Raw genomic sequence first — 25069 nt, forward strand, 5'->3', positions numbered from 1 at the left:
TTTAATGTAGTTTTTTCTTTTAAATCCCCCAAATCGATCTGTATAGTATTTTAACCCATTCTGGGCGGGAACCCCTTTTGGTGTTTAAAAGCATTATGTTATACTTTAGCTATTGAAAAATAGCAACCCTACAAGCTCATAGCGCTACGAGCTTGTAGATCTGCTATTTTTGACAAATCGTGAAAATGTGGCGCAAATCTTTGAATATATATTCTTATAGAGCGAACGTTTTTTTAATCTTTGCTTCTGGGGGGGATCCCTGGAACAACATATTTTCCGATGGGGGTCAGCGGCCAATTGCATATAATTCTAGGGGTCCTTGACATGAAATAGTTAGAAGACATTTGTAGAATCGAACTTAGGTCTAAAAATGGGTTTAAAAGTAACTATTGTTTGTGTTCATGGAGTCCACTGTTAAACATGCTATAAGGCTTCGACCCGGAGGTTTAATGTGTCACATCATGTATCTCTTATCACGAAATCTTTATATCGTGGCTCGACATGCGAGTAAAATCCCCGTTGGTGCGAGTGCACGTCTTTGATCGTGCACCAGTCCTTCCTGTTCGCACGTAGATGTAAAGTACACGGCTGGTTATAAGGTCATTTAAAATTAAAGCTCAAAGCTAAATGAACACAGCAGCTGTGTAAAGGTGTGAAAGGTGAAACGGTACTACGCTTGCACTGTACGTGAGTGTGCATGTGTCAGGAAGATGTTTGCGCGCGTGTGTGTGTGTGTGTGTGTGTGTGTGCACGCGTGTGTGTGTGTGTGTGTGCGTGTGTGTGTGTGTGTGTGTGTGTGTGTGTGTGTGTGTGTGTGTGTGAGCGTGTGTGTGTGTGTGTGTGTGTGTGTGTTTGTTTGCGTGTTTGTTTGCATTTGTGCTTGTGCTGCAGAGAGAGATAATTAGGGCAGTACATGATATGTGTTAAAACAGTGTGTATCTGTGTCATGAGGAAAACAAGGCAGTTTATTTGTAGCCTGCCCTGCATGCGAGTGTGCATGCGTCGGAAAAAAGAACAAGCGCGATTAGTGCATGCTTCTTTGTGTGCGTGCGTATGCGTGCGTGTGCGTGTTAATAGGAGAGGCAGGTGTGACGGCTTGTGTTTGAACTTGACTCAGAAGCAAGTAGGTCTCAGTGGAGTAGTCTGTCTCAACAGGTGGCCCGGGCCCGGGCCCAGACACAGAAAAGAAAGACAGAAAGACAGCGAATGGGAACAGGGAACATTTGTTTGTGTGCATGCGCACACGTGCATGCGTGTATTTTATTTTTCATGTGCGTATACGTGACCAGGTCTCTGAGTGTGTGACGCGCCTGTATACTGTACACTTAACTGTCTCAGAGCAGTGTGCACGCACACGCGTGCGTGCGAGAGAGAGAGAGAGAGATAGACAGACAGAATAAGGGAGATCCTCACGGGACGTCATGCACGTCTCATTACCTTGTCTCCCGGTGCAGAGCTGAGGCCCTGACGCCCTTTTAATTAAGGCCTCCCTGTCCCGTGTTTCCGGATCATTCTCCCTCTCCCCTGACTCCTCTTTTCGCTAGTGTGCGCACCGCGGGCCCCACACCCCCACAGCCCCTGGCCTCAACCAGCTAGAGGTTGTTGGAAGCATTTAAGCCTGACTGTGACAGGACGGAACGATCGGGTACAAAATGTTCCACCTCTTCCCTCAACAAGGCCCTGCTGTGATTTTAGCTTTAGTGCACCTCCTGGTGTCTTAAGGCCTGCCAGGCTTTTTCTCTCTTCTCTGCACCTTTTTTTTTTCCTCTTTCTTTTCTAAAAAGGAAAAGCCAAGCAGTCCCAGAGTTAGCCCCCCCTTAGTGGCTTTTCTTCATTGTCACAATAAGACAGCTAAAAAAGAGGCTAATTTATGCTTCGTCAGACGACCGTGTCGGCCGAACAGAGATGGGCGCGTTTGAAGAAAAAGTGTCTGACGCAACGTAAAGAAAATTGCCTTGAGTAGAGGGGCACAGCGGGGGAGACAAGGGAAAGAAGGCACTGGCGGGAGTTGACCCCCGGGGGTCAACAGGGGGTATACGCGTGCCCTTAGAGGCAGGGGGGGCCACACCATCTCAGCGCCCCCGGAGCCTTATATACAGACAGTGAGAGGAGGAGAAAGCCTAGAACTCTTGGAAGGCTAGGCCATTATTCTGTTAGGAGAGAATAAAAGTGAAGTGGGGCGATATTAAACCCATATGAGCCCGTCCAAGTGCCAATAAGCGGTCATTTGGTGCACATGTCTGTTGTTTGGCGAGACCTCAGCGTGCGGTAGAAGGAATCCTTGCCGTCATGCATTGGGTTTTTTTGGGTTTTTTTGCCTTAGGAAAGTACATTTTATAGACTGTAATTTGTGTGCAGCATTTAGTTTTTTGTCATGCGTGCGTGCATGTATGTAGTGTGTGTAGATTTTACATGTATGCCCCTCCTCCTTAAACCACATGAACCCTAGCATCCCTATTCTGGGCGAACATTCACTAAAATGGATGAACCTTTTGATCTACAATCTCGGTGCGTCGCATTCCAACACGCTGTCTTATAGATGGGCAATTTCACGTGTGCTTGCAATGCACTGCGGAAGAGATCAGATTTTTATATCGTGCACGTCAAAGGAATTCCATGTTTGCATTTGCGTTAATAACAATAACACTAATATTTCATCGCCCCTTTCTTAATATCTAGTATGAATATAATATGTATTTCCTCCAGATGTCCTTTGCGACGGTCGATTTCCTCGCGGGACTTCGGAGGCAAAACAGAGGCAAATTTATTTGCAAGGCATCCATCGCAATCCATTTCCCAAAAGGATTTTCTATTTATAATGCATGCTATAACCGCCAAGCAGGGCAGATATCCATCTCCTCAGAAGGTATATCTGCTAAAGCTAAAGCGTTTAAGCCAGCTTCCTCTTACTGCCTCGGGAGTGGGAAATCCCCCGGATTCCTCTGGCCTTTGTCCGCGCGCTCCTCTCCGGAGCATGAGTCACTTCTCCCCGCCGTTCAGGTGGATCCTCCCCCGCCCCGACGCTGTGTGTCGACAAATAAAACATGGAAATGCCTGAGTGACAGCGTTTTACAACGATAATTTGAGAGAGAACAGACGGATGGGGTGAGAGTTATGCGCACAAAAGGAGCAGCGACGGGCCGCAAGAAAAAGGGGAAAAAACCCCCACTTGATGAATGTTTGTGGAATGATCCGCCACCTGACGCAGAACCATCGAGAGAGTCTTCTATTTGTTATCTCACTCACCCTCGGGGCGCCGCTGATGCCTCGGCACAGAACATTGAAAACGCACAGCCATGACCAGTGTCGATCATGGCTCTGACATAGCCCGGAATGACGGCAACGAGAAACTTAAGTTGCTCATGGGATCTCTAGTTTACAAAAAAAAGAAAACGGACCAAATGATAGTCGAGGCCGTTTGAACAGATTTTGATGCACTGTTTTGTGCTTTAAGGGAATTATTTATGGAGTGACAGAATGTCAAAGGTCATAAGGCGATGGGAAGCAGGCATCACTTTGTGGACATTCCATTTAACATGGCGACTCATAAATCCTGCCAGATACACTATGTGCTCGGCACATATGTATATACATGCAGTAAAAGCCTGGGTTTGTAGATCTGCTCTTCTCAGCGCAGGACACAGTCATGACACAACTAACTGTAAATAAGGCTTAAAGGACAACTTTCTATATTTTTCATGTTTCATGTCTCATGTTTTAGGTTGTGATTAGATAAAGTTAAAGATGAGTGTTAAAAATGTTTCATTTGCTGCTTTCCCTGATGAAGACCGTATAGGTCGAAACATGTCGGTTCAATAAAGTTTTCCTCCTTTTTAACATTAAGTGTGCCCGGATCTCCGCTTTGTTCTATATAGATGTGTTATCCCGATTGATCCCAGGAGCACCTTTTTACTATTCTTACATTTTTTTATACCTGCACACCTCCTGAGCACCTGGTTTTCCTTGCCTCTGCTGCTTTCTGTAGTTTTAAAGATTTGAGCTATTTCTTTTGGCTTTCGCCTTTTTTCTTTTATTGATAGAGGGATAGATGAAACGGGGGGTGACACGCAGTAAAGACCGTCGGGATAGGGAGTCGAACCCGCGGCACACTGCCAGACTGGATTACCAGTCAAGGTGCCCAGGGTGGGCGGGGAAATTCGAACAAGTGGCTAAATATGTTTTTTTAGGTTTAGGGCGATTTCTTAATTCTTTTTTTATTTTTGTATTATTATTTACTATAGTCCTACTAGACCCCAGGAAATTACATCTGGCCACAAAAGATCACGGGATCTACTGAATGTGAAGGGGGAGGTGACAAACTGACATATTGAGCCTATGACACACAGTATGGCATCCCCCTCCATCTTCACATTCAATAGATCACGTGACCCCTTTTGTGGCCAGATGTAATTTCCTGGGGTCTAGTAGGACTATAGTAAATAACAATAGAGAAATTGCCGTAAAAAATTGTAAAAAGAAAAGAAAAAAAGAAAAATACATATTTAGCTACTTGTTCGAATGCCCCCCTGTCAAAAATAGTTAAAATCGCTAAAACGAAAGAAAGCAGAAAATTAAAAAAGAATAATGTAACACTCATCTTTTACGTTCTCTAATTAACAACCTAAAACATGAACCTTGGTTGAATAAATAAACCAAAGTTGTCCATCCTTTAAGAATGAAGGGATTGAATGTAGTTTTCTGATTCCGGGTTCTGTATGTGTGCATGTGTGTGTGTGTGTGTGTGTGTGTGTGTGTGTGTGTGTGTGTGTGTGTGTGTGTGTGTGTGTGTGTGTGTGTGTGTGTGTGTTTCTCCAGCAGACATGTCCTCCCCCACCATGAAGAAGCCGGAGAAGCCTCTGTTCAGCCCCACCTCTCCGCAGGACTCCTCGCCACGAGTCAGCACTTTCTCCCAGCACCACCACCCTGGCCTAACAGGTGTAGGACACAGTGGTGAGTGTTACTACGTCCTGCCTGCACTGGGCCGACCCAGGCTCACATAAATCAAGGTCCTTTTTATTCACTTCAACGTCCAAGTTTATTATCACGTCACATACAGTTCATAGAGTTCATACAGTTGTAAAAAAAAAAGAAAAGAGAGGGTACTTTTTTTTCACTCAATGACTTGCAAAATATATAGTCTATAGATTTCAAGAAAGAAACATGGGAAAACAAACTCAAATGTGGACGACAGTATCAGATGTAAATAGGGTGCATGCTTAAAAGTAATGAAAATTAATAAAACAGAGAATAACATTTCTTGTTGGCAGCTTAGCAGCAGATATAAAAAAAAAATCATCTTGTATTTGCGTGGTTTCCTTTATGAGTTATAGCGTTTCAATCTAAAATGGCATAACTAATGGTTCAAAACTATTGAAAGTACAATATGCACTTATTATCTTTAGATATATACAGTATAATATATATACAGCATATCATTTTTCTTACTTTGTTGTTTTGTTTTTCTATAAATACTATGTATAGCCGAGTTCAAGTTCATTAGCTCTCTCTCTCTCTCTCTCTTGTTTCTTTTTCTCTCTCTCCCAACTTTATTGTCTGGGGAAAGGGAAATTTGGTTCGCAGCGAGGCATGCGATACATGCATGCGATACATGCATGCGATACATGCATGCGTACATGCATGCGTACATGCATGCGATACATGCATGCTCACGTTGAACGAGACATGCAGAAAACCTACAGCACAAATTAAACGAACAACGAGAGAAGTGCAGAGAATTACCAAGGACAGAGCAGCATGTGGCGGGACCATCCATCTGTTTCATTTTAGGCAGATGTACATGTACATTTACCTAAGTACTGTACCTAAGTACAATTTTGAGGTATTTGTCGGTTACTTGAGTATTTCCAATTTCCAATACTTTTACTTCTACTTCACCACATCTCAGAGGCAAATATTGTACTTTTTACTCCACAGAATGTGAGTCCTTTTTCCACCACTGATGGTTTTACGGCAAGACCGCTCATCTCTCTCTCTCCCTCCCCCTCCCATGTGTTTTCTCCCTCTCTCTGCCCGTATAGTTATATCGACGAGGAGCCCGCCGCCCCACTCGCCGCTGCAGTTCTCGGCGTCGGCCATCTTGCCCCCGGCGCCGTCACCGTACTTCTCCCACACCACCATCCGCTACCCGCCGCACCTCAACCCCGCCGACACCCTCAAGAGCTACGTGCCGTCGTACGACCCGTCCAGCCCCCAGACCAGCCAGGTCAGTGATCTATGACCGATGTGACCCAATATATGTTTTAAAGTGCTTCTTCTGATCGATGGACATTGGCTGTTCCGCAGGACAACCGGGTCATTGAATCAATGGTGGTTAGCATTGTGAACACACGGCTATCGACACTGAGTTGGGACCGCAGCCGCCCGCCAGCAGGGATCATTTGAAAAGTGAGGTGGAAAAAAAAATATATATATTCTTTTTCAATAAGATAGGTCAGCTGACCAATATGGTGCAATAACATTTAGCAGAGCAGCCGAGACGGCAGGTTAAGAAATCTATAAGAGGGGTCACGGTGTTGGTAGTGCTGTCGCCTCACAGCTAGAAGGTCCTGGGTTCCATTCCAGCTCGGGACGCTGTGGGTGCTGGCGGTGTTTCCTCCTCCGCGTCATCAGTGCCCATACCCGAGGCGGGGTTGGTGAAAGGGCCCTTCTGTGTGGAGTTTGCATGTTCTCCCCGTGTCCCCTAGGGTAGGTAGTACCCTCACAAAAAACATGCAGTAATCCTGGTCTCTAAACTGCCTCCTCCCACGCGCTACGTCCAACCAGGGAAACTCCCCCTGTCAGGTGTAAAGGAGAAACTTGGACTCTCCAGGTCCCCCATATATGGGGACTAGGTTGGCGGAGGGTGTGTAGAGCCCAGGATCACATTAGATAATTGACACAGGGGTGAAAAAGGGGTTACAAAATAGTGGGATAAAGAATTAAAAAAAAAAGAAAGAGAAAGACCAGTATAGTTTGTAGGAAAGACAAGAGACAGACAGATAGGCAGATGGTCGGTCATTTAAATGCAGTGCCAGGTCAGGCGTTGACTCGTTTCACAGGTCACTAAATGGATGGCTAATTCACTCAGTAGATCAGTAAACTAAGTTAACTAAGTCAGTAGTTTTACAGATCAGTAAAACGATTATTCATTCAGTAAGTAGCTTTGCAGTGCACCAATGTCAGTATTTTAACACATCCGTTCTTAAAGTGGGTTCCGGGGACCCCCAGGGTTCCTTGAGGGAGTCCCCTGAGGAGTTCCAGGGGGTCCCCGGGCTAAATGATGGATAGTTAGGAACCAAATGGACCCTTATGGGTCTGTCACTCTGCGAGTGTATGAATGGAACCGTACAGGTCCATTTGGTTTTAATTTATACACTCTCAATCTGCGTTTAGACCTACAGTATATTCGCCTCGGTTCGCGTCAGGTCGCGTCGCGTCCGTTTGCGCAAAATCTGGTCTTTGCATTGACTTTGTATGTAACCGTGTCGCTCTAACCATCCACGTCTTGAACGCTCCTTCAGAGTTATGATGGTCTGAGTTCAGGGACCCACAGGCCCCTCCCTATACATCAGCTATAAAAAAATACTAATAATAATCTTGACAATTAATTAATTATTTGAACTTTTTAACACCACAAATCTTGTATGGGGGTCCGTGGTAAGAAATATTTTCAGAAGGCGGTCCGTGGCCTAATACACGTACATTTAGGGGACCTTGACATGAAAAAGTTGGAGAACCACTTAACAGACCAGTAAAGGCATTCGGTAGCTGTACGGCTGTATAGTCACATGAAATCTAAATGTGACCAAATTTGACTGAGGGACTGCCATTTGATTTTGTTGAATTTTTGTTTTTTCATGTCATATGAAAGCAGGGAATCATAGCTTCAAATTGACATATTGGTTCAGTTTGACCCACCAATTTTGGAGATATGGCTTATAGAGTAATGTCTTGCAGAAAACAGCGAGTTGAGAAAACGGGTTCACTTCTGTGGTCTCTAACATTACACCTAACTACAAAGGTTTTGTCCTCTGGTGAAAAGATGGAATTTGCACGATGGCAGGCTCTCAGTCAAATCTGGTCACTATAGGCACTAGTTGGCCTGTAGTATGAAATAGAATGATGACTATTTTTTTTTACAAGACATAATAAATAATGATAATGAATAGATCAGCTACTTAAACAGTACAATAATGTTGACATGTCAGTGCAGTTTAGCTCACCAATAAAGGCAATAGTTTAATAGAATAGACCAAATCATCATGAGATCTATACACACAATCAAATAATGTATTTCCGCAATTCCGGGTAGATAATGCCGGCAGCAGTACTTCTGGAAGAACAGGACACTTAATGATATTGTCATTGACATTGATATTATTCTGACATTCTCCATGTCCACAGGCTGGCAAACTAGACAATAGTTATGTTGTAGAGACACTATAGTAATAGTTTATATTGTGGAGATATAGACCAGTGTCAAGTTTTAGTCGACTAAATATAATGATATTTTAGTAAACTAAATCTACAGTTGATTTTGACGACTCAACTGAATTTTGGCAGGCCTTGACGGCGTCGTAATGGTTGATTTTACACCTGGTTGCATGCTGAAAATAGCAGATCTACAGGCTCAAATTGTCAATATATTTAGTCCTAGTTTTAGTCATCATAGCATTAGTTTTCATTTAGTTGTAAAAAGTGTAAAAATCAGCCATTACAAACCATGTCAAGGCCCACCAAAATACATTGTAGTCGACTAAATCAACTGTAGATTTCGTCGACGAAATCAGCACTGCTGGAGATACATATCTATAGACGACGTTCTACCCAGACATACATACCACTCTGCGTGTTTGTTTGCAAACACTGTGGTCATCCGCTGAAGGCCAGTATATGCATACGTTACGTACTGTGAAAGGACCTGCAGACAGAAAGGGAGGTCAGTGGCTTTAAGGGAGCATTCAGTTCATCTGGTTAACTATAATGACACAGATTAGCGATGTCAGTTAGCAGATTAACCAGGTCAGTAGTTTTAAGAGATTAGAGGCTGATTCCCCTCAAGCGTCCGACCTTCCATAGACTTTTAAATAGGTCCTTGTTCCTCGTCTCAGCACTCTTATCTAACCTCAAACGCCATAAAGATAACTTGAACCGCCGAGCCGCCATTTTTGTTTTATTGCCGTTTTCAAACTGTACAAGAGAGGGCCAGTGCAAAGAAATACCAACCTACTTCTCCCCCCCCCCCCCCCCCATGGTCTATACTACAGCAGGGGTTCTCAAGTCCAGGGGGTCCTTGAGGGAGTTCCAGGGGGGTCCCCAGCTAAGTGATAGTTAGGAACCAAATGGACCCTTATGGGTCTGTAACTCTGAGTTAAATTAGCATTGATTTTACGGCACAAGAGGAGAGGGTACAAAATAAATACAATATATCAGTGGTTTTCAACCCTTTTCCTATCAAGGACCATTATTTATTTGGCATTTGAGCCACGGAACAACCATTTGATGACATTTTGCCTCTCAGACCCAAAACGTAGAATATGTTGTTGTCATTGGATACGATCTTGTCCAAAATTCCATGCTGTATTGATGTTGGTACCATTAGGAGAGATAACAGGCAAACCGTGAACATAACAACTCTTCTACATTGACTAGCGGTTTAGAAGGCATTTGTAGAATGGCTCTGTGGTCTTAATGGGCAGTGTGCAGTGTGGTGTGCCAAAAATAGAAGATCTGCAAGCTCACGATGCTGCATGCTCGCTGTGGGCTATTTTCAGCGCTCGACGCCGGCACACAACAAACCATACATTTAGCCAGAATGTGAACTCGGACATGTTGAGTACACCAACGTTTTATGTTAGAAATGTTTAGTATGGGTCCCCAGCATGTAGAAACTGCCGGACTTGCATATGTTGAGCAATTTTCATAATTGGCAAACTTGCACAATAATGTGCTGACATCATCACATTTGTGATGACGGCATTGGCTGTTTTTAGCCCAACTATTTTTTTGCAAAACTAATATTTGAAATGGATTCAGCATCATGAAACCCCCTAGTTTGACACATCACATGCTATATTATAAAGCATGATGACATTTTGAATATTTTATAGGTATATAGGTTGTTATGAAAATTGCTCAACATATTATGCAAGTTAGCATCCGGCAGTTTCTCCATGCAGGGGACCCATACTAAACATTTATAACATAAAACCTTGGTGTACTCAACATGTCCGGGTTCACAATGGGGCTCTATGGCCTGGCAACTAGCTGGAACAACATATTTTCAGATGGGGGGTCGGCGGCCAATTACATATATTTTTGGGGGTCATTGACATGAAAATGTTTGAGAACCACTGACATAGAAACATGGGGTTTTTCCTCATCTTGCTGCGGTTCCTCGGAGGGCAAAGAGGCCCCGATATACTGTATGCTGTGTCTCAAACAGAGGCTCTTCCTAATGTTATGTCACATCGCTCAGGCTCATATTTACAGCAGCGCTAAGAACCAGTAACTCAGTATACACAATGTAAACCACATCACTTTTTTCTAAACAAATACAGTCGCGGATAGTCCGGGGGATAACTGCATGCGCAGAAGTATACGCTAAGCAAGAACCCCTCCCCTGCCCCTCTTCCCCAACACTAAATCAAACCGCGGACGACTTTTATATGCTCAGTTACACACTAGTTACACACTGAAGCCCAAGCGCGCGCGTGAGTGTGTGTTGTGTGTTTGTTTGTGTGTCTGTGTGTGCGCGCATGTGTTTGTGTGTCTATGTGTACGTGCACAACCGGAGAGAGAGAGAGAGAGAGAGAGAGCGGGAGAATGAGAGAGAGAGAGAGGGAGCTCATGCAGGCGTCTCTCTGTGAGATGAGAGAGCTGCGAGATATTTATGTGAGTTTTATATCCTCGCCGTTCTCACCGTAAACAAAGGCCTTATAGACGTCTCAGTCTCCAGAACGGAGGGAGGGATGGAGGGAGGGTGCGTGAGAGGGGGTTGGAGAGGGTTTGGGGCGGGGGGGGGAGAGGGGTGGCGGGTGTGGGCCACAGAGTTACTCCACAGAAAAACCGCAGGGAATGATAAAGGTTGTAAATATTTGCCGTTGCTGGGGCCCGGGTCTCTTGTTCAGAATTAACTGGCCCCTTCTCTCTGCTGGGGTGCTGGCGAAGGAGGTTGGGAGGGGTGTGGGGGGGGGGGGGGGGGTGAGGTGAGACGAGGCAGCTTTGGAGTGAAGAGAGAAAGGTGGTGGTGGTGGGGAGGAGGGGGGTGTTGATGGTGGGGGGGGGGCTCAGCAAATAACACAGCACTTATAATCCCGTGGACGAGCGCCAGAATGTTTTTTATGCTTGCTTTAACGCAGATTATATTACACTCTAATTAAACATTCTATTCACGTCGGAGGGAACCCCATGTGGACACGATTCTTTTTTCCATAAAGGCCCCGTTTGAGGTTTGAACTCGGGCTGGCCCCTGAAATGAACGCCCCAGACAGTCTCCAGTCTGAAAGAGTAGCTCCCACTAGCATCCTTTATACTTCTCACTCCCCATGTTCTCTCTCTGTCTCTCTCTCTCTCTCTCTCTTTCTCTCTCTGTATGTATCTCTGGCTCTCTCGCTCCGACATGCACATTCATACACAATTCTAAGAGGTCACACTATGCATCTCTCTCTCTCTTTCTCTCTCTGTGTGTGTCTCTCTCTCTCTCTCTCTCTCTCTCTCTCTCTCTCTCTCTCTGTCTTTCTCTGTCTTTCTTTCATGCCTCACTCCTCCTAAATTCCATTTAGGAGTACCATTAAAATCATTGTTTAAAATCATGTAGGAAATCCATCCTCAGTGAGTGTGGACCTATTGTAGCTCCTTGACCCCCCTGAGTGTTATAGTGTGACCGTTTTGTGACTGAATGTCACTAAAATCCCCATTTTTTTGCTGGGTTCACTTGTTTAACCCTAGAACACTAATCATATTTTTTGTTAGACCATCACTACACATGGGTATACTGTATTTTAACCCATTTAGGCCGGACATCAAAATTAAATAAATTTCTTCTAAATCATGACAGTTTTCTTAAATACCCATGTTTCTATATCAGTGGTGCTCAATATTTCATGTCAAGGACCCCCAGAATTATATGTATTTGGCTGCCGACCCCCATCTGAAAATAACATCAGCAACATGATGAAAATGACAAAAATATAATCAGTGAAAATCCGTGTTTTTAGTGTTCTAGGGTTAAAACAGATATAACTATGAAGAACGTCTGTTTGGGGTGTTTTTATGCTGACTCAGCACCTCATAGTATAGGTATACCCAACATGGCTGTAGCACCGTGTGGCTCCAAATCCATCTCATGAGCCGCTTGGCATATCCCGTTCTAGTCACACTGTTTCTGTGTCTCTTTAGACAGACCTGATGAAGCAGAGTTTATATGAATACCGGAGAACTCGCCAGTTCACCAAGTCACCACGGCGAGAATTCATCATCAATGTCTTCATCGTTACGCTAAGATGCTGTCTTCGTCAGTGTAGTATGTCAAACCCCACTGATGTTATCGTTCATTTCCTAAGCGATCAAATTATTTTTGTGGAATTAAATGGTCAGCTAGATGATGATAAAAAGGTGAGTATGTGAATAGTATAGGACTACCATTTCAGGATATTGTTTACTGATGAATTGCATTGTTTCGGTACTTTGATGTTTAAACTTTTAGCATTCCTACTTTCTCTAATGTTAACTCTAAACAACTATCCTCTCTCTCTATCTCTCTCTCTCTCTCTCTCTCTCTCTCAATTCAATGCAATTTAAATGAAGTTGAAGTCAAACTAAAATGCACTAAATCGCGGCGAGTTGGTAAACTGGCGAGTTCTCCGGATTCCGTTTATATTTACAAAGAAAGGAAATATCTCTCTTCATTTGCTCTGCACATTGTGTTGTTTTTAGGTTTGTTGTTGTTTTTTGTTCACGTGTTGTGTTTTGTGTCAATTTTGCTTACATTTTTCTCTGCAAATGTAGCCTGTGTTCTTATACCATAATGACCACATTTTCTCCCGGAGGGATGAATCACATTTTAAACCCATTGAGACCTGAGACCAGTATGACTCAAAATTGATTAAAAACGTGGATTAAATCGCAGCGAAAGTGTTCTACAATGAATGAACTCGGGGCAAAGCATGGTGAATAGTAGTCAGAGTGATAATGGAGTCTTCTGTATCTTTGTGCCCCTCGCGCAGCCCAACAGCAGTGGCCAGGTAGGCAAGGTACCAGGACACTTCACCCCGGTACTGGCTCCCTCTCCGCACCACGGCGCTGTACGACCTGTCTCTCTCTCCATGCCTGACACTAAGCCCATCACCACATCAGAAGGTGAGTCGCACCCCACCACCCACACCACCCACTGCAGCATCATCCACCATCACACTCTGACCACTAGCAATCTTTTAAACAATCCTCAAGAACCACCCCACCCCCACCGCCTCCTCACAACAAACTATGTGTGTACTGTTGTTGTATGTGTATATATACAGTATATATATATATATATATATAAGAAGTTATAACCCAGTCATTTATGTTTTATTTATTGATTGATTGGAACGGGCAGCATCGACCCTCTCGGAATGTGACAGTGGAGAGAACGATGGACTTACTGTATATCAGAGCTTATCTGGAGAACAGGCTATACGTGCCTTGAAAACACTAACCAATACAGTATTTATACTTAAAATAATACTATAATACTATAAAATGGCCACTCAATAAGCTCAGTGTGTCGCATTGCATTTTTCAAGCTCCCCCCCCCCACACACTATGCCTATTACGGCAGTTATATGATGAACTTGAAATGAAATATTATTTGAACATATATTTTTTTATAGATTTAACAAAGGTACAATATATTATTTTATAACCTATCCCCCTGGACCACCTGTAATCATGCTAGTCGTCCATGGTCCGTGACCGCCAGTGGAGAAACATTGCTGTAACAGAACACCCGAACAACTGTGCTATTCAATACAACACACACACCCACCCCTTGGTATTTATTATTGTCTTTATTGAGATAGACAGTAGGAAATGTGAGATGGTGGAGGCAGCGCTGCAGAGACACACAGGGACCGGAGGCAGTTGCAAGCAGGCAAAAGAGAGGGGGGGTGAAAAAGAAAAGAGGGGAAACAAACTCTGAAATCTTCTAAATAATTTTCTTTCGATGGGTATAGCCATGATAGAAGCCCATAGCACCCCCCCTAGAACCCCCAAGAAAAGCTCAACCAAAAGAATGGACCTGGCATTCAAGTTGTTAAGTTCTTTCAAGTTTCAATGACTTATTTCATTAAGTTCACTGTCTCTCTCATTTCATCCTGCGGCATTATTGGCTGCATTATTGCTAACATATTGCCAGCCGAAATATGTGTTTTTACGGGATAAAACAGGGACATAGCACCTCTTTAGACCTGAGGACGATTCTACAATTGTCTTCTAAATCCTGACAGTTTTCTGAAATATGTTTCTATGTCATTCTCAAACATGTCAAGGAACCCCAAAAATATATGTAATTGGCCGCCAACCCCCATCAGAAAATATGTTGTTATTGTTCCAGGGACCTCTCCATAGCAAAGATTTTAGTTAAAAACGTTTGCTCTGAAAGAATATATATTCAAAGATTTGTGCCACATTTTCACGATTTTTCAAAAATACCTACAAGCTCAGCGCACCGAGTGCCGCGCTACGAGCTTGTAGATCTGATATTGTTCAATAGCTAAAGTGTAACATAATGCTTAAAACACCAAAAGGTGTTCCCGCCGAAAATGGGTTAAGTCAAGCTCCCTTCCAGCACCCTCAGTAAAAATGGTCTGGAGTATAATGCAATAGTGCCACCGCAGTAGGTGGCCAAGCAGACGACGACAGACTGTGGGAGTTCTGGATGTGTTGGCTTTGTGTGACTGTGTTGTCATCCGGCATGCGTTCCTCTTCTCCCCCGCAGGCTACTCAGCCCCTGGCACTCCGACGGCTAATCGTTTCGTCGGCCTCAGCCCCAGGGACCCAGCGTTCCTTCACCAGCAGCAGGTGAGATCACGGCGCGCTCCCCTCCGACACCACCCGCTCTCATCTCCTCCTCCTCCTCCTCCTCTTCCCCTTCATCTTCTCCTGTCACACCCCCTCCCGAACCCCCACCCTCCCTCCTTCTCCATAAGATCTTGAAATCCCCCTAAAAACCACCCCTGTCCCTTTGGAAGACATCGCTGTAGTGTACGCTCGAGGCTGATAAGTAGGACGTCTTTAAATGTTGATCCCCCAGATCAGAATACTTCCAGCTATGAATCCTTAGGATGAAATCAGGCATTATAGAATGCCCCACACCTTCTTGCAAATCCTGTGAGGCTTATTGCATGAATACGGTATACATAATTTAACAATGTTTTCAGGGTGAGTTAGTCAGTGTTTACCACTATTCTAATTTCTTACTTCCTTGTGTCTGTACATAGTATTTCAACCTTGTATTGATCAAAGCCACATTTTAAACTATTATGATAATTCCTATTAATTAAACACGGCTACTACTGACTATGAAGAGAACATTTGGCTCGGCACAGTGAGAACACACACGCGTGTGCAAATAATATCCAGCAGGTCGTTTTTAATGGGATTACTTCTGCTGCGCCTTGTAGCCAACACAGCAGTGTTGATTTTGACAGCATATTGATTTTTTTTAGTTTTTGTCATAGGTCGCTTGAATAGTGTTCATTTCGTTTTAGTCACATTTTAGTCACCTGGAATGTCTAAGTGTTAGTCTAGTTTTTGTCGACTAAATATCATAAGATTTTAGTCGACCAACATGTATTTTGCCAGGCCTTGATGCCGTCGTAATGACTGATTTTACACTTGCTGAAAATAGCGGATCTGCAAGCTCGGCTATTTTCAGCATGCAACCCAAGTGTACAATGACTTATACTGGATCTCTTGTCCACTAGTCCCTTCCCAACATTTGAGTCATTATTTTAGTCTTCATAGCTTAGTTTTCATTTAGTTTCCATTTAGTTTTGTCAGTGGTCAAAAAGGTATAGTCGACGGACTTTTTTCGTCGTAGTATTAGTCGACGAAATCAACACTGCCCTCCCGGGGGGGGGGGGTCTGGTCAGTCTGGCGTGACGACGCCCTATACGCTGTGCTCTAGTCTAGAATAGCCGTATGGTCTGATTATTGGCAGGCGTTTCAGATTCGGGGCCTATAGCACAATCTCAGTGTCCTGAGCAAGCAGCCCCGCAGACCAGCTTATGACAGCAGTCTGAGAGAGAGAGACCTGGGTCAGCATCGCTGGCTCAGGAGGAGGATGTCGGAATATTGGCTTCTGATTCCTGGAACGAGGGAGAGCGTGTAACATGTGTAACAACGTGTAACATATCGCTGTGCAATATATTAGTATAAATTTGACAGGTTTTCATTCAAAAGTGATAGAGAGGTGTTGTTGTAGGGGCAAATGTTTTTTTCCCTTCATGCCAGCAACGAGTAATTACATTTGACATATTCTGTATTATTTATAATTGGGAGCGGATTTCTGAAAACAATACATTTAAAAAAAATCTTTTATGTACATTCATAATATCACTAAATGCTTGCAGCTCCACAGTCTCACAGTAAAAAAACCCGAATTAAATTAGTTTGCCAAGATAGGAAATGCACTGTCTTTGTGTGGTCACCGCTACATGATGGATGGGTATATTCCAGCACATGCAGATACACACACACACACACACACACACACACACACACACACGCACACACACACACACACACACACACACACACACACACAGACACACACGCTCGCACGCGCACTCACAGCCAGCACACTCCCTCACTTACTGTAACAGCACGTCAAGATAATGCTTTCTGTGGCTTGCCGTCGCTCGCACGGACGTCGGACACCCTAGCGGTAATGTTAGCGCAGGGAAGCTGAGCGTGTCTGACTGAGAAAGAGAAGAATGCACATGTGAGTGCGTGAACCCCCCCACACACACACACACACACACATATACTAGTATACTGCACGTATATACGGTGTACAGTACAGTATACGGGTCCTCGTTGTGTGAGTGCAGTGCTGTGTTTAACCCATTTAGACCTGTCTTCTACATCCGGACAGTTTTCTTCAGTGGTTCTCAAACGTTTTCATGTCAAGGACCCCCAAACATATATGTAATTGGCCTCCGACCCCCCCATCTGAAAATATGTAGTTCCAGGGACCCCCCCAGGAGCAAATATATGAGTTAAAAACTCTGAAAGAATATTATTCAAAGATTTGTGCCGCATTTTCACGATTTTTCAAAAAAATAGCAGTCCTGCAAGCTCGTATCACGGCACTCGGTGCCGCGCTATGAGCTTGTAGGTTTTTATTTTGTATTTTTTTCAATAGCTAAAGCATGACACGATGCTTTTAAACACCAAAAAGGGGTTCCCGCCCGCCCAGAATGGATTAAGGTTTTTGGACTGTGCCGTTTGAACGGGTGTTCCTTCTTCCCCCCCACCCGCTTCTCGTTGAGTATCCTGGTCGCAGGCCAAGGCTGTTCCAACCACAACTAATTGAATGCATCTGCAACGCGGCTACATAATGATCGCTGGGTTTCTCTCCTCGCCACACTTTTCTCTCCCCTTTTTTTTTCTCTCTCTCTCTCTCTCTGGCGTTCTCTCTAGGGGTGTCAACAAAATTTGATTCAAATTAGAATTGCGATTCTCGTTATGAACGATTCAAAATCGATTCATAATTTTAAAAATATATATTTTTTTTCTTTTTTCTGCACTACATGGTGTTTGTATGAAATGTAAGTTCACCCTAATCACAGTAAGCATCATGTCTTCAGTCATTTTCAGGTTACTGTAGTATTAGTCACTTCAGTTGGCTGAAGTAGATTGTGATGAAATTCTATGTATTGAATCGAGAATCATTTTGAATAGAGAATCGTTTTGAATCTGGAAAAAAAATGCTTTTGAATTTAAAAAAAAACATTTTTGGATTGAGAATCGAGTTGAATTGAATCGTGACTCCAAGAATCGGAATCGAATCGAATCGTGGGACAGCCAAAGATTCACAGCCCTAGTTCTCTCTCTGTCTCTCTTTCTTCAGATTCACAGCCCTAGTTCTCTCTCTGTCTCTCTTTCTTCAGATTCACAGCCCTAGTTCTCTCTCTGTCTCTCTTTCTTCAGATTCACAGCCCTAGTTCTCTCTCTGTCTCTCTTTCTTCAGATTCACAGCCCTAGTTCTCTCTCTGTCTCTCTTTCTTCCTAGTTTGGTTAAAGGTAGGGCACAGGCGGGAAAATGTGGGCGGAGAAAAGTGTTAGGATGCTTCTTATATGCTTCCAGGATGGAAGGAGGAGAAATATAAATTCCCACTTGGCCCGGAAAAAAACAATTCAGTCCTTCACATTTTCTAGTAGTGCTGCTACTTCTATCAGCGGAACACAAAAACTCTGTTTTATTTGGCTGTGATCGGAGCAACGTTGCACGACTAGCCAGATTTTGGTCCCTGTGTGGACCGATGGACTACAGTCCACAGGCAAACACATTATATTCACCCATTTAACCCAGATTCTACAAAATGTCTTCTAAATCATGATAAACCCCTTATGTTTCTATATCAGTGGTTCTCAAACTATTTCATGTCAAGGACCCCCAGAAATTATATGTAATTGGCCGCTGATATCTAAGCACTGATGTATCTTAAAAGAGTCATCTTATCGAGGCGTACTGTGATCCTGTGTAAGCCCTCTCATGGAAAAATGACCTTCAAGCTAAATTATTTAAGCCTGACTACGGACTGGCACAATAGGTTAGATGTGTTTACATTCACACCTGCTGCCGGCAGCTAAAGAATTCAACAGGAGAATGTGACCGTCCATAATCCAACAATAGTCTCTTTGTGGCCAAGTTATTGTTAAGCACCATCTCTCCCAAATCAATAAATAGTTGGCCCTGGAGTACAGTAGTACTGTTCATCTGTTCAGTTATTCATCGTTGCTTCTCACCTGCAGTGTTGATTTTGACAGCAATTTTTTTATTTTAGTTTTAGTCACAGTCTTTTGAATAGTTTGCATTTAGTTTTAGTCACATTTTAGTCACCTGGAATGTTTTAGTGTTCGTCTAGTCTAGTTTCAGTCGACTAAATAACATAAGGTTTTAGTCGACTAAATCTGCAGTTGATTTAGTCAACTAAAATGTATTTTGGCAGGCCTTGATGCCGTCGTAATGACTGATTTTACACTTCCTGAAAATAGCCGCTGCGACACGTGAGCTTGTAGATATGCTATTTTCTGCATACAACAAAGTGTAAAATGACTGTCCACTAGTCCCTTGACTCCCTTCCTAACATTTTAGTCTAGTTTTTATTTGTTGACGAAATTGTCAACATATTTAGTCTTAGTTTTAGTCATCGTACAGTAGCTTAGTTTTAATTTAGTTATCGTCAGTGAAAAAAGGTATAGTCGACGAAAAAAATTCGCCATAGTATTGGCCGACGAAATGGACACTGCTTAAGTGTCACAGTTCTCGTTTTGTTTTGCCTGGTTATGATTTAGAGCCAAGGGAGCGAGGCCGTTTTGGATCGGCCCGACACAGAGACAGGTCCCCCAGGAGTATAAACACACTGTCACCCAACACTCCGTCATTGTCAGCTCTCCCGCAATGGCATATTTATTATGTGGGGATCCATGAGGACATATTGACACTTCCACTCGCACCCGAGACCTTTTGTTTGGCTGGAGCCGGGACGAAGCGAGACGGGGACGCGCCTGCCTGCCTGCCTGCCTGCATGAGACATATGAGTTTCAGCGATGAGCGAGGCATCGCGTTTCACGCGTGGTCAGCATCGGGGATGTCCCAGAATGCATCAGGAGAGTGAGAGTCCACTCTTTGTCTATAATGTGTCTGTGGCTGATGGATGGGAGGTTGGCCTTACGCTGCATCCATTTTTCTCTGCAAACGGCTACAGTTGATGACTCGCTGCGTTTAAAAAAATATATAAGTTAAAGAAAGCGTTAGAATATAGCCTCTACAAGAGAATTTCATTCATGAGCACTCAGTGTATTGATAATACATCGGAGAGCTTCCAGATATCCCCTCCCAAATGTATGATTTAGAAGAGGAAAAAAAACACAGAAGTAAGATTATTGTAGAATATTATGTTTAAGGTCAATACTACAGGTCTTAAAAAAGAAAGAAATTATTAATAATCATATTAATAATTATTCTGTTGTTATCACTCTATCTGTATACATTTCCACGTGTAAAACATACACACACACACACACACTGAGAGAGAGGGAGGGGAAATGGAGAGAGAGAGAGAGAGAGTAAAACAACAACACTCTCGCACCTGCTCTGCAATTCTCAAGCAGCGAACGTGTGAAAACCCTCCATTCATCTCCCCTGTTCCGTTCCGTTCCACGGAGGGGGGGGATTGGGGGGGGTAGGGGTTGGGGGGGCAGGGGGGGCTAGATATGTGATCAGATGTCATTTGGTATTATCTAAGGAAGAATCCTAATCCACAATCTGCCCGCATCTGTTTGCTATATAGCGTTCCCGGGCTCCCTCTCCTCTCCTCTCCTCTTCCCCTCCTCCTCTCCTCTGCCCATGTTGCCCAGCTCTGATCTGCCAGTGCCAGCGGACAGATGGCGAAGCCCCCCTCAAGGAGCGGTGGCACAGAGCGGGGCATGGGAAGGGAAGGGGAGGGGAGGGGAGGGGAGGGCGTAAGAAGGCCCAGCCGGGCACATTTATTTCCCCCCTCGAAGCTTTTGTTAAAAAAAAGGGAGCATGCTGGAGTGCGCGGGAGTGGCGCGCGTGCATGTTTTAGTCCATTTAAGGCCTGACATCGAAATAAAAGTCTTCTAAATCATGACAATTTTCTGATAAAAACTCGTGTTTCTGTGTCATTGGTTCTCAATATTTCATGTCAAGGACCTCCAAAATTATATGTAATAGGCCACCGACCCCCGTCTGAAAATATGTTGTTCCAGGGACTCCCCCCAAGAAGTTAAAAACGCTCACTCTGAAAGAAGAGGCACATTTTAACGATTTTTCAAAAATAGCTACCTAAAAAGAATAGATACCTACAAGCGCATGAGCTTGTAGATATGCTATTTTTCAGTAGCTAAAGTATAACATAATGCTTAAAACACCAAAAGGGGTTCCCGTTTAGAATGGGTTAGAGGTGGGGGGGGGGAGTCTGTCTCTGTGGGTTAACCACGAAAACCCTGGCATCCCCTATTTTTGGGGCATGTCATTATTTATAAGCGACAATTCTCCCAAAACAAAGTAGCCCGGGCCCCTCTTGTGTGTGCTTAATTCCTACCCCTAGTCGTACTGTACGCCGATGTGAGATTGTAGATCAGCAATTTTTCCTCCTTGCCACGCTGTCATACGATGAAACGGTTGGTTAAATATAGACGCAAAGAAACGTGCTTTGTCACCAGGCGTGCAGGGCTCTCACACTTTAGTGTGCAATGATATTTTCAAGATCTATTTCCTCTGCAGACTTACATGCATGTTATTCATATCCTATTATAGACCAAACACATTTACCTTTATGAATAAATGCAACATTTAGTGTTCCATTTAGTGTGTACTTTACTGTGTATTTCTGGTTAAAATATGTGCCCCCTGCAGTGCCCCTCTTTTGCTCTTATTTCCTTGATAACATATTTGCAAATCTAAGGGGGGGGGGGGGGGGATCAATCATTAAATGTAAGTATGGCAATCAGTAGAAAAATGCCCAGGTGTTTTGTAGGGAGAAGGAACGTGATTCTTGACCGCGGTAAATGGGTTTTGAATATTCAGCATGAGCATTATATCTGATTAAAAACCTCTTAGGAGCCTCTACACACTGTCCGCTGCCGAGCACAGACTGCAAGCGGTGCAGGTTTTCTCTCCCCCCCCCCCCTCCCCCCCTTCCCGGTGCATTTACCAAATGAATGCGTTGACCACAGGGCAAGGTTAGCTCGGTATTGGCAGAGGTAGCTCTCAGCTGGATTGCGGACACGTGCGTCCGCATAATGCATGCAAAGCTGGAGACGCATTCTGCGTGTGTGTGTGGCTTTATGTTCCAGTGATTTGTAATCTGTAGGGTTGGCGAGGCGTGTGTGTGTGTGTGTGTGTGTGTGTGTGTGTGTGTGTGTGTGTGTGTGCTCGTGCGTGCGTTTGTGCGTGCGTGCGTGCAATCGTGTGTGTGTGTGTGTGCGCGCGTGTGTGTGTGTTATCTAACTTCATTGTTGTCTTGACTGCTAATCAATAAAATCAGTTAGCTAATGAAAAAACTTGGCATGCTCTCGGGCATGCATAATCCATGCTAAATCTGACCGCACGCTTACGGTCAAACAATAAATATCGACTGGATGCATGTGCCCAGTGGACTGCAATGGGCCCACAGGCAGGCTATTATATGCAAACAAAAAATAATAATAATACAAGATCAACAAGAACAGTATAGCCATACAGATGAACAATTGCCAAGATGAAACCACTCACATTTTCCAACTAATCTAACTAACCCCTTTTTTGACTTCCAGGTTAGATTTTACTACTAATTGTGATTGCATGTTTTTTTGTCTGTTTATACAGGTATATATATATATATATTTATTTTTTCCCAAAAATTGCAGACCTACAAGCTCGTAGCGCTGCACTCGGTGCTGCGCTATGAGCTTGTAGATCTGCTATTTTTCAATAGCTAAAGTATAACATATTTTATTTTAGTCGACTATATATATATATATATATACAGTATCAATATCAATTCAACTATTTAACTCGTTAATCTGTGAATACATTATATACAATTGTATCCGCTGAATAATGCCAATTGAGTCATTTTTTATTTTTTTTACATACTATAAAAAAAATATGATATTCTAATAATGGCTATAGTCGTATAGCGGCGGGGCATATATATAGGGGCGAGGTTCTCTTGTCTATATCTAGGACTATGGGCTCCATTTTCCTCACCGCTAAACCCCTTATGCCTAAACTTCTTTGCCTTTTTTTTTTACTATTTTGCAAAACATCTTTGAATAGTTAAACGGCCAGTCTACAAGCTCACAACGTGTCAATGTAGATTGGATAGTTGAACTATTCAAAAATGTTTTTCAAAATAGTAAAAAAAGGCAAAGAAGTTTTAAGGACGGTGAGGAAAATGGAGCCCATATATGTGTGCTATAGAGGTGCTTGTTTGTTTCTGCATGCATGTTGTTTACTATACTGTAGTTCTGATAGTATTAGAACCTTGTGATGGCATCAGTGATCTGACTGCTAGGTTTCAATTGACAGCTGAGGAAGTGTGACTGGAGCGTGACTCAAAACGGCAGGCATTATGGCCCCAGTGGCACTGACGACACATTGGGGATTACTTGGCAAAGGTAACCTTTTCTTTCATTCCTTCTTCTTCTCCTCCTCCCCCTCTCCCCCCTCTCCTCCCCCCCTCTCTCTCTCTTTCTCTCCCCCCCCTCTCTCTCTCTTTCTCTCCCCCCCCCCCTCTCTCTCTCTCTCTCTCCCTCTCTCTTCCCACCAGTGTTGATTTCGTCGACTACTAACTATGACAACAACAACAAAAAAGTTTGTCGACTAACTTTTTGCACGGACGAAAACGAAATGGAAACTAAGCTATGACTATGACTAAAAGCTAAGACTAATTATATATGTTGACAATTTCGTCAACAAACAAAAAAATTCTAGGAAGGGACTAGAGATCCAGTATGAGTCATTTTACACTTGGTTGTACAGTATGCTGAAAATAGCAGATTGTAGAGAGCTATCATATAGAGCTATTTTCAGCACGTGTAAAAGGCCCGCCAAAATACATTTTAGTCGACTGAATCAACTGTAGTCGACTAAAATCTTATGATGTTTAGTCGACTAAAACTAGACTAACACTAAAACATTCCAGGTGACTAAATTAAGACTATTCAAGAGACAAAGACTAAAACTAAAATCAAAATATGCTGTCAAAATCAACACCGTTTCCCACCCTTCTCCTCCCTCCCTTTCTCCCTCTCTCATCTCAGTCACTCTGCCTCTATCTATGTCTTTAGCGCATGCAATGCAACACACACACACACACTCACACACACACACACACACACACACACACACACACACACACACACACGCACACGTACAATGTTTACACACGTGCAAGTACAGACACGCATACATGTGTATGTGTGTGCATCGAGGTAAAGGCACGCTCGTGTAGATTTGCAAATGCCTGTGGCCACAGATGCAAGCTCTCGGACACGCATGCACGCATACACACACCCACGCACACACGCATGCACGCACACACACACACACACACACACACACACACACACACACACACACACACACACACACACGTACAACTACAAGTATGTAAACATTTCTGATACATGTCTTTCTCTTCACTGTGTAGAACAATGTTCCCTATCAGTAAAGACGATGCTGACTTTTGTTTTAGTACAGTGGGTCCCAAAGTGGTGACCCCCAGGGGTCCTTAAGGGAGTTCCAGGGGGTCCCCAGCTAAATTATAGTTTGGAACCAAATCGACTCCTTATGGGACTGTAACTCTCAATGTTTGATCTTATACGATATAAATGGGGGGTCCCCGAGATAGAAGTGCCATTAAACGGGGGCCTATAATGCAGGTGCTTGATAATGAAAATGGTTGAGAAGCACTGCTAGAGCCGTACTAAAAGTCTTCTGTTATGGGGGTCCCGACTCCCTGGCATATATACCTTTTCAAATGGGGGTCCGCGGGCTAATACATGTCGATTTAGGGGTCCTTGACATGAAAAGGTTTGGGAACCACTGTTACATTAGTACATAGAAATGCTATTTCTCTGGCTTGTTACCTATTGGACTGTGATTGGCTGTCGCAGGCCCTTTGAAGTCGTGGCTTTCATTAGGGTTAACGGGGGAAGAAAATGGCTACCTTGAAGCGAAGGCTCTTCATCCTATGGGATATCACACACATTATTATCTTGTTCCTTCTTTCTTTCTCTAGCATTCTCTTTCCCTTTTTTTCTGTCCCTATTTGTCTGTTATTCTCACATT

General features: G+C 43.6%; 1 protein-coding gene across 1 annotated transcript in view; it reads left to right on the forward strand.

The window, feature by feature from the left end:
* LOC308335637 (nuclear factor 1 B-type-like) overlaps nt 1-25069 on the forward strand; it is a 105464-nt gene that overhangs the window by 69614 nt on the left and 10781 nt on the right. Inside the window, 5 exon segments of the mRNA XM_080792741.1 lie at nt 4816-4950; nt 6039-6223; nt 13227-13359; nt 14978-15060; nt 23306-23394. Coding sequence (XP_080648867.1) covers nt 4816-4950; nt 6039-6223; nt 13227-13359; nt 14978-15060; nt 23306-23394 — 625 coding nt within the window.

This window comes from Protomyctophum bolini (assembly GCF_963924005.1).
Source record: "Protomyctophum bolini genome assembly, chromosome: 20".
Classification (NCBI taxonomy): Eukaryota; Metazoa; Chordata; class Actinopteri; order Myctophiformes; family Myctophidae; genus Protomyctophum; species Protomyctophum bolini.